Source organism: Tupaia chinensis, unplaced genomic scaffold, assembly GCF_000334495.1.
Source record: "Tupaia chinensis unplaced genomic scaffold, TupChi_1.0 Scaffold144179_1, whole genome shotgun sequence".
Lineage (NCBI taxonomy): Eukaryota > Metazoa > Chordata > Mammalia > Scandentia > Tupaiidae > Tupaia > Tupaia belangeri.
This window is the reverse complement of record NW_006204036.1, coordinates 143,242-153,903: the sequence shown is the minus strand read 5'-3', so window position 1 is coordinate 153,903 and position 10,662 is coordinate 143,242. Positions and strand designations below refer to the sequence as shown.

The 10,662-nt window shown below is 41.6% G+C and overlaps 2 protein-coding genes across 2 annotated transcripts in view; one reads left to right on the top strand and one right to left on the bottom strand.

The window, feature by feature from the left end:
- TSPAN6 (tetraspanin 6) overlaps positions 1-776 on the bottom strand; it is an 11,661-nt gene extending 10,885 nt beyond the window's left edge. The window contains exon 1 of the mRNA XM_014583262.2: positions 701-776. The gene's annotated coding sequence lies outside the window, so the exon portion shown is untranslated. The remainder of the gene's footprint in view (positions 1-700) is intronic.
- Positions 777-5,108: 4,332 nt separating this feature from the next.
- Positions 5,109-10,662, top strand: part of SRPX2 (sushi repeat containing protein X-linked 2) — a 27,396-nt gene continuing 21,842 nt past the window's right edge. Inside the window, 2 exon segments of the mRNA XM_014583260.2 lie at positions 5,109-5,150; positions 7,115-7,327. Coding sequence (XP_014438746.1) covers positions 7,246-7,327 — 82 coding nt within the window. The 5' untranslated portion in view covers positions 5,109-5,150; positions 7,115-7,245.

Sequence of the window (10,662 nt, the reverse complement as noted above, 5' to 3'; positions counted from 1 at the left end):
CAATTTTTTCCCCAGTTCTGCCTTTCATTTGGGGGGAGGGAGGGTATTGAGTTTTACTTTTGCCTTCATTCCAATGTCTAATTATCTAGGAAGTAAGTAACACTGTCCAAGGGTAGTGGCTTGGCCTCCTAATTTCTCCCTCTTTTTGAGTCCAAACCCACATTTGATGCCAAAATTATATGGAAAAAAAGAAAAATGCTATTTTTTTTGTTGCTGCTTGTTTTAAATTCAGTATTTAGTAGGGATTTGTGTCCCTTTCCTATTAATTTTCTATAACCTTCAAGATTAGCTTTAAATGTTTCTATTCAGCAGATATCAGGCAAGGGAAATGACATAAACAAGGCTCTACTGTTAAGTCAGACTTCCCCATGACAACCGCTTTCCTCCCACCAACCTCTCTCCTCTCACCAATTCTCTTCCCTAATACAGTCTCAACTTACTTCCTACCTCTTCTCCAATCTGTATTTTTTGTTTCATTCCTGGCCAATGTGATTATCCCCATAATGAGCAAAACCCGTTCTCTATTCCCTACCCACCCTGAAACCTCATTCAAAATTTCTGTTCCTAGTCAATGAGAATGTCTCTCCTCCCCTACTCCCATCTCTTTCTCTAACATGAGCACTCGTAGTCTGACCACATGCTCACATTAACTCAAACCCTTAGCCAATTACTGCAGTATCTGTAATATATTTCTACTTACCTATTCTACATCCTGCTGTCTAGATGTTAAGAAACTACCGAAGAGCTAATTTGGCAGGGCCTCTGCACCCCCTTTTATACTCTTCTTGGTGCCCTAGGTCATAATGCTCAATTGATGAGCTCATTTGGTCCTCAGCCAATCCCTGTTGAGCTTGTTGCTCATTGAGATCATAGTTGGTCTCTAGGGGTAACTACGTAGTAGTTACTCAAGGACTGATTTCTTGAATTAAATGAAAAAACTAAATGTCTAAGTCATCTCAGTATCACATTGTCATAAAACAGAAAAATTAAGTTTAGCTGCTGTCATGAGACAGTCCTATTTTGTCTTAGGAACCAATAAAAAGACATCAACTAGTTCACTAAGAGTACATATATCTCTTATTCACTTAATAGCCTTACTATTTTCATTTTCTAATTCCCTTTTTTAGCATCCCTTCAATTACCTTTGGTTAAGTGCATGTCATTAAACTTAAAAGCACCTCCTACTTATTTTCTTTAAATCTCATATTTTATGTTATGGCCATCAGAAGCACCATCATTTAAACAGTTAATTCATGTCTACGGTTTTTAAATTAGTTTCCTGAATAGTAATTTATTTTTTATTCTTATTGTCTCCTGAGTATTCTCATTATCCTTCTCTTTAGTTCTCTTTTGTGTCTAATTTTCATGAACATTTTTTTCCTATTCACTCATTTCAGATTATCCATGAGCTCTTTTCTCCTTTTCCATCCCCAATCTTGCTTTCTTCAAAAACAAAACAAAACAAAAACAAAAAACTCCCACCACAAAATACATTTTGGGACACATAAATTATAAATTGTTTTTAATGATATTAAAATTCATAATTCCATGTCCATTTTCTAAAAAAGTTGTTTCTAGCCTAGCCTTGTTGAGTTTTGCTGAAATCTCAGCTATGTAGATCAGTTTTTCTATAATATTTCTTATAACTATACCTTATTGGACTTCTGAGAGATTTCATGTTAAAAGACTTAAAGCTGAAAATGGCACCAAACTTTAAGAAATTTATGTATTGGGGCCAGCCGCATAGCCTAGTGCTTAAGGGAGCCAGATCCCATATGGCAGACCACAGTTCAAATGCCAGCCCTGGAGGCTTTAAAACACATCACGCATATGTGTATGCTTGCTCAAATGACAAGATGGAGAAATGGAGGAGAAGGGATTGTGGCATGAACATGCCTCTTTGAGGAGTGTTGTTTCCTCTCCCTTTCTTCCTTTAATCTCTGTCTCTCTGTCTCTCTCTGGGAAGCACATGTACCCCCTGGCAATTAAAAAAGAAAAAAAATTTTAGAATATATGAATGGTCTCAGTCTGTTTGTCTTTGTCTTATCTTCCCAGGCAAACTGTTTGCAGAGATGTTTTATTTATTTATTTACAACCCCACAGTGTCTAACATAGTGCTTTCTATACATAGTAGGTGCTGCATAAGTATTCTTTGTAAATGAATGCCACTTGTTTGGGGAGACCTCTTCATATGACTCAACCTAGTGCTTCACAGGAATGCTGTCCCTCTCATTTTACTTAGCCCATGCTTTTATCTCCTTGTAATGGCCATATTCTTCGTCACTTCCTCTCTGACTTCTTGTACTTTTAAGTGGAACTGAAGCCTTAGGCAGCATCATCACCCTAGCATGTGCTAGGCTTTGTATTAATTGCTGGGAATATGAAGAAAACTAAGACGAGATTTTTGCCCTCTAGGCACTCCAGTCTAGTAGGGATCAGAGATAAGAACTGTAACAGTAAGTGTGATAAGTTCTGTAATTGAGATGTGTACAAAGTGTTGTGAGAGAAAAAGGAGACAAAGCAAAACACCTCTGGCTGGGATGGGCTGGTGGAAGCTTCTCAGCATCAAGGATGGTCAGTTTCAACAGGCCAAGAGAGGAGGGAAAGGGTTATGCGGTAGAGTAAATATATCTGGGTGAAGGCACCAAGGTGTGAAAGGAAGAGCAAGAAGTGCAGTGCATCCAGAATGAGAAGCTACAGAATGAATTTTTAAAACCAGGCTGAAGACACAGGTGAGGTTTGCTTGTGAAAAGTGTAGTATGCTATCCTAAGGAGCTGGGACCATACTCTATGACAAGAGGGAGGCAGCAAAGAGGTTTCATGGAAAGAAAACAAGCCTGGTAGAATTTCTTAACATGTTCATTCTCTCTCCCTCATATCCCCCCACCCACCTCACACACACACACACACCCCAATTTAATGCAGTCACTATTTCCTAACATAAAGCTTAGAATTAATTCCTATATCTGAGCTTCTGGCCCTATCCTATTTATTCAACTTTTTGTTTTCCTGTCACTCTCCTGAACCCTCTTGCCAGTCAGCCCATCTGCGTCTGACCTCACAGTGAGCTTTTGTTTATGTCATCTCCTTTGCCTGTGAAGAGACCCAGCCCATCTCTTCCCAGGTGACATCTTGGCTGACCTCCTTTTAGAGTCCTCAGAGTCTATACTACAGCTTTTGACACTTTATTACTACATGGTATTCTATTATTTTCTACTTGTTTGTGTCCTCCTTCTCTCCCCTACAAAACACAAACCCTCTGGGAACTGGAGAGTAAACTCTATGAGATCAAGGGTCACACATTTCTTGCTCACCGCTATGTCCCCAGTGCTTAACTTGTAGCAGATGACTAATAGATATTCCTAAACACACATGACTGCAATTAAGAACATTTTTGTACAATGTCTGTCTCGTCCATTGCATGAGAGCAAGGATTTTTATGTGATTTGCTTACTAATGACTCTCAAGGACCTAGAACAATGTGAGGAACATAATAAGTCAACAAATATTTGTTGAATTATGGTTAGGATGTCTGTCTTGTTCACCATTACATTTGCTATCCTTAATGTAGGGGATACTTGATAAAGTTATTGAATGAATAAGGCTGAAGGCATATCTTCTTCTTCTTGTTCATATTACTGTCACACTATTGAATACCTGGTAGGGGGACCAGCAGTTGGAATAATGGCTATGTTGCTGGACTCCCACATAGTTGACCACAGTTCGAGTCCCAGACCTGGTGGCTTAAACTCACGCCGGGCACGTGTGCATGTGTGCCCAAGATCCTGAGAGGAGAATGGAGGAGAAGGGATTGTGGCGTGGCCATCCCCCCCTGGGGGGTGATTTCTCGCTTTCTGTCTCTCTATCTCTGTCTTTCTGGCGAGTGCACGCACCCTATAACAAAAACCTGTCAAAAAAAAATACCTGGTGGGTATCAAATATATATTTATGATTGATGGATTTTGAATAAAGCACATTAAGTTTTGCTACTGAACTTTCTATTAGTGTAAGTACAGTTCTTTCCTTGATGACTGTGAAAGGCTTGCACATACAGGGAAGGAACCCTTTCTACAAAAGCTAAAAATAATTTTCTTCTACAACCACTGACTTTTTTTTTTAAGCAATGGGAATTTCAACTGTGAAGAGAGGAAGAACGTAAGGAGTTGGTCTATACTATGGTAAAACAGTCTTGTTACCAGATACTAAAGTCGAAAAAGGTTTGCTCAGTAAAAAGAGACATAGCCCTCCATCAGAGACCACTGGGGAACAGATTAGCAATGGCTATAACCTTGCCATGCATCTATCATCTAGGTTCACTTAAACAGTCTTCCACTAGGGCATGGCAGCGCCCGCCTTGTGGCAAAACAGTCTCCCACTAAAGCCTCTCTAGACATGCTTTCCTTCCATTCTTAGTACAGGCAATCAGTCTTGATTCTTCAAACAAGATGTGCATGGTATCTTTTTGTAAATAGCATAAACTTATCAGAAACTGAAGTCCAGAGAAGTTAGGTCATCTGTGCAAGGGTTTGAAGGTGCATCTGACTCTGTGCCATATAGATGGCAAGACAACAAACAGTGTTGGGGAGTACTAAGGCATTACTGAAGGAATCTCCAGGGAATGTCAGTCAGTTACACTTTTCTCCTCTGCTCGGAGTTAGTAAATTCCTTTTCATTCAATCCTGATGTCATGCTGAGTCATAAAAAGAAGCGTTCTTCAGTACTGCGACACTACACACACATCGCTGGAGGCCCTTTAGCCAGCCTCTGTTAGTCATCATTATACTCACAGGCTTGGGGCCAGTGCCATTCACACTTCCCCCTGTCCTGCAGCAGACAGGACTGAGTTCCTCTAGTCCTTGTGTCCCTTCTTCCCCACCTCTCTAAAATCCTTCTCAGGGAGGAACAACTGTAACTTGGGGGATAATATAGCTTTAAGGAAACTTTTGGCAGATGCGGACATCCTAACATCTGGGCAGTGTTAACAGAATCCCGGAGGCCCGGACAGAGCAGAAGCCACTCGTTCTAGGAATGTTAAAGTAGAAGTTTTTTTCTTTTTTTTTTCTTTCTATTTTATTTTCCTTTCAACTGATGAGAGGAGCAGAGAGCAAGGAGAAAGGAGGAAAGAGAAGAGAGCACAAAACCATAAAAAGGTAAGGTCTGCAATGAATCCCTCCACGCTACACTACCCCATTTTACAACTATAGAGGGATGAATAGACCCAAGACAGGAGATCCGGCTGGAGCCAGAGTGGGGAAGTGCTTTTATGAAACTGGATCCTATGCTGCTTTTCATTTGTGTTGTGATCTGGCTGTAGACACAAGTTCCCACTGCCTTATCAACCCACAGCAGTGGATGGCTGACTCCGGTGAGTCAAGTTTCCAGTCTGAGGTTAGGGAGGAGGTGGACAGGTAAGAGGTCACAGGCTTAGAGTATTGGGTCTGAAAAAGGAAAGCTACTGAACCAGAACATAGGAACTGGGCTGAAGCTGGATAGGAGTGAGGGGTCAGTGATTACTTATCTAACCATTAATTTTCCCAGATTGCTCTTCAATCTCCCCTGTCTCCTCCTTTTGTTGCCTCTTTCTGGTTTTATCCATCTTTTTCCTCCAGCTCTGTCCGATTTTCTTTACTTACTTACCTCCTCCCCATGTCTTTCCACCTTCCTTGTCTCCCTTACTTGATCCCACTTTTTCTCTATCCTGCTGTCTTGCCACCCACTCTGTAGACAAACTCCAAAGCCAAGAAACAATTAATTGAAGAATGAATTTTTCCTTTTCTTGGACTCTGCATGTCCCATAGGAACTCTGGTCAGAATCTGCCACCTTTTTTTTTTTTTCTTTATTTCCAGGACTGACTTCTGTGAGCATGGCATTTCATTGAAAGTATATGGTGAATGGGTGCTTGCTGAAAGGTCTAGTGCCCAGTTTATACCAAATGAGCATCAAGCTTTAATACTGTAATTTACAAAGTTGCCCACTGGGAACCACAAAACTCTCCTCCCATTAGAGTGAGGACAGGACAGGAAGCCAGAGGGGAATTGGAGCCTGCTCATCCTCTCTTCATGTACCTCAATAGTTCCTCCCCAACCTCGTTGACTTCCTGCTGGCTCAGCAAGGTAAAGCTAGAAGGTTAAGCTGGACTTGAATGCCAGAAGTCACTAGCAAACCACAAAGCCTCAAAACACAGAGCTAAGAACAGAGTCAGGATATAGTTACTGCCTGGGAGACTATAGAAAAGAAATATCCAATCCTGTCTAATACAAAGTTGTCAATATTAATATCTAATAGATAGACAGAGATAGATAGATATAGATAGATAGATGGTACTTCCCTATGTGCCAGGCAATAATCTATTTGATGAGGTAGATACTATTGTTATTCCAGTTTTATAGATGAGAAAATTGAGGCCCAGAGAAGTTAAGGAATTTGTCCAAGGCCCCATAGCTAATAGGTGATAAAATCAGATTTACATCCAGATCTATATAACCCCAGAGTTCAGCCTTTACTAACAATCTCCCACATCAGTAGTTAGGAGATACTAGTTGAATGAAAGAAACCATTAATGGGCAGCACTGAAAAAATAACCAATTTTTAAAATTTGCTATGGGGAGCATGTGCTTGCTGGGGAAAAGGGGGGCGGGGAATCATCCCACAGGGAGAATGGCCACACCACAATCCCTTTCTTCCATTCTCCTCTCAGGATTTCAGACAGACATACACACACACTTGTCATATCTTTCAAGCTGCCAGGTCCAGGATTCAAACTGCGCAGTTAGCCATGTAGGATCCAGCTACCTTAGCCACCACCTGGCTATCCCAACTGGAAGCATTTAGATTTCCAGATCACCTCCCAGTTCTATGTGACTTAAAGTTATCAAGACCTTTTCCTGGTCTTGATACCTCAGTGTTGCTCTTTTAACTTGGATCATGAAACATTTGCATCTAATTCCACCAGGGTCAGTTGAGGATTGATTTTTTTTTTATTTTGTCCTCCTGAGAGAAAAAGGGTCCACAGGTAACAAATGAGATTCTTATAGTTCTCTAAAATGGAAGATATGTATGAGAAGGATGCTATAACAGACTTTCATTAATTTTCATCTCTCTTCTTCCTTACAGATCCTGTGTCTCTGTTCCCCCTCACTTTTGGAAGTTCACTGATAGCTGACTTCTGAAAGTAATTTTTCTTTGCCCTGGTACTTCTAGCCACATACTTCTATCCTTGTTTCCCTAACCCCCCTTTTTCAAGGATGGCCAGTCAACTAACTCAAAGAGGAGTTCTTTGTCTGCTGCTTTTCCTAACTCCAGCAGTGACACCAACATGGTATGCAGGTAAGTTCTAGGAGTTGTTGTCCATTGCTTCGAGGGAAGTTAGGTCCTAGACCAAAGTTGAAGGAGGAGAGATTTAGCATACAACGAGAGACCCTTATTTTAGATACAGAGAGGAATTATTAAAAGACAACAAAGATAGCTACACATTGCCACAGACTACCAACAGAGGCTTTTGAGGTACTCTAACAATAACTATTTGAAAGTAGGCTACACCAGCACAAAACTGCAATGTTTGGACTGCATGGCCTTTGAAGCTATTGCCTCACCTGCTTCTGCACTTAGCTTCCTGAAAGCCATTTCCTAATATTAATTCCTCTATGAGTCAAATATTTATTAATATGAATTTCTTTATGAGTCAGACACCCTTGCCAAGACCACAAAAATAGGACACAGACCACATATCTCATTTGGAAAAAATAAGGGAGACAGGCAATCTATTCAAGGGAAACAAGAATACATCAGACTTCTTTCTCCCTTTCTCTCTCTGACCTTATTTATAAGATGAGATTTTTATAGCCCCTTTTTGTCAAAGTTGTTAATGTAAATACAGATCACATTCTCTGAACCAGGAATTCCCCAGCTTCTTCTGGGTTGCTGCTTATTTCAGAAGGGACATAGATTTCTGAATTCCTGAACGGTTTACCCTTCACCCCTGGAGACAAAGGGAGCTGAAGAGAATAGACTCAGAGAGGAGAAGGGAAGAAGGAGGGGGAGGAATGAGGGAAGGATAATGAGGTAGCATACAGAGGTTTTTGATGGGGCCCAGCTGGCATTCCATGTGCTAAGAATATTCTGTGGCCTGCTGTGTCTACCCTCATAGGGGCTGGGGGAGACTGAGGGAAGGAGACAGGCCCAACCAATGAGGTTAGGAAAATATCCAGAGATGAGTAAATAACAAACTGCTCCCATCACAGCTACAGGGATTGCAGCTAAAATTTTCCACATGCCCTTAGCTCCTGGTGGAGGCTGTGGCCAGCCGCTCTGTTTGTCTGGAACAGCTGCATCAAGCTTTCAAGCAAATATGCAAACTTCTTCCCCTCTTTGGCTTAACCCGGCTTTGTAGGGGGTAAAGCACAAGGGCTGACATTGAGATGAAGAAATTCAAGTCAAGCCCTTGGCAGAGCACACACTCTGTGGGGTTAAAGGAGCCCCAAGTCTCCAAAAGATTAATATGCAGCTGTCCTTTCCAACGTCTCCCTATCTTCAGTTCAACTACAGAACAAATCCAGCCAAAGACCACAGGGCTAAAAGAATGGAGATTAAATGGCTCAAAGCCCAATTCTAAACACCTGTATGAAACCTCATGGCATACAAAGACCTTTACCTTTTCTAGGACAGAAGCCTGAGCTGTTGGAGTCCTGAAGACAGGGTCTTCTTTTTTTAAATATAGATTCATCTGAGGATCTCAAAGGGCTGTTTGTAAAGGTGTCACTCCCCACTTGCACATGAACCCCCAGAGTCTCCATGGATTTTGAGGAACTGAGACTGATGAAGTCTCTGAGAGCTCTGCAAACCCACTCATTCTGGCAACCCCACTCATTCTACCCTCTTCAATTCTTAGGAGGCTAAATGATGCAAGAAATTTGGAGTCCCAAGATCTTCTCCTACATTGCTAGCTCAACTGCTGGACTTGCTTCTGTCCATTTATATATTCATTCATTTGAGAAATATTTACTAAACACTCCCTGTGCACCCAGGACCATTTTATTCACTATTATAGCCTTGTCCTCAAATGGAAACCCCACAAGAAAAGCACGAAAGTATGGATTCAGGGCTAATCAGAAAAAGAGTCCAAGAATAATCAGCAGGAGTTGGGAAGGGTTAAGAATTTAAATAAAGCAAAGATGGGTTAAAAGTGTGTATTGGTGGATATCAATGGCTTGATGCTTAAAGCAGCTGGATCCCACATGGCTACCCACACGGTTCAATTCCCAGACCTGGTGGCTTGAAAACCACACTGGACATTTATGTGTGCATAACCAAATCCTGAGAGGAGAAGGGATTGTGGTGTGACCATCCCTCAAGGGGGGTTGCTTTCGCACTTTCTCTCTCCATGTTTCTCTTCAGCAAGTGCACATGCCCTCTAGCAACAAAAAAAATTTAAAGTGTGTGTTGGTATATCTGTGCAGTTCAGGAAATCAGACTGTGTTTTTCATCATATGTCAAGCAATAATGTGAAGCTTAAAATAGTCCTCAATTGTTAATTACATTTACAACCATACCTTTCTGAAGGGCAGTGTTTAGAGGGTCTGACTGTGCTATGGAAGTAGAAGAACGAGACTTCACAGTAATCAATCACCGAATGAACTAAAGCAACCAAGGAACGCTTCTCAGACCTATACCTCCAGGGTTCAAGAGGGACAATCAGATAGAATAATGTGGAGAGTGTGCCCCTCCAGCTTTATTCCTTTTTTTTTCCTTTGGAGAGGTTTTTGCTATAGGGCACGTGCGCTTGCCAGAAAGACAGAGACAGAGAGATAGAAAGCGAGAAATCTCCCCCCAGGGAGGATGGCCACACCGCAATCCTGCAATCCCTTCTCCTCCATTCTCCCCTCGGGATCTTGGGCATGCATGCACACATGCCCGGCGGGAGTTTAAGCCACCAGGTCCAGGACTCGAACCGCAGTCGACTACATGGGAGGCCAGCGACATAGCCATTATGCTAACTGCTGGTCCCCAGTTTTATTCTTATACCCCATGTTAGTATTCCAACATTTGCAAAATAAAAATAAAAAAAATACTCAAAGACAGGCAAAGAGGAGAACTGGAAAGGTTTAAAAGAGTAAGGTGGCTTGAGCCCATTCCCAGCACAAAGCAAACTTGGCACTGGTCCAGCCACCTCCACACTCTGGTGGACATTGTAATTATCTAATTGAATCTTCCCTCCGTTTTCCCACATCCCCTGTAATTCTGCAATGATGTAAAAATGCCTGGTGGCCTTCAATCCCACACACCAAGTGAAAAAGCTGGATTGAAAGAAAGGCTTTGGATTTTTATCTCTGCTGGACATTGTCAAAAGTTCTCCCTACAACCATCTTCAGTGGAATGTCTGAGTTTGGTATTTAGGGTTCAAATAGACCTGGACTAAAATGCCCATTCTCTACTCACTAGTGAAAGATCTTGGGCCACTCCCTTAATTCCCCTGTGCCAGCTTCTTCATCTGCACTTTGGAGAGTAATAATGTCTACCCTACTGAAATGTCATGGTGATACAATGAGATAAAATAACACTGAGCAGGGACTGAGAGATGTTAGCAGTCATTGATGTTGTTATTGTTATTGTTATCCAGCCTTCGCCTCCAACACTTCTGATTTCTCTTTTGGTAAACAGCCATT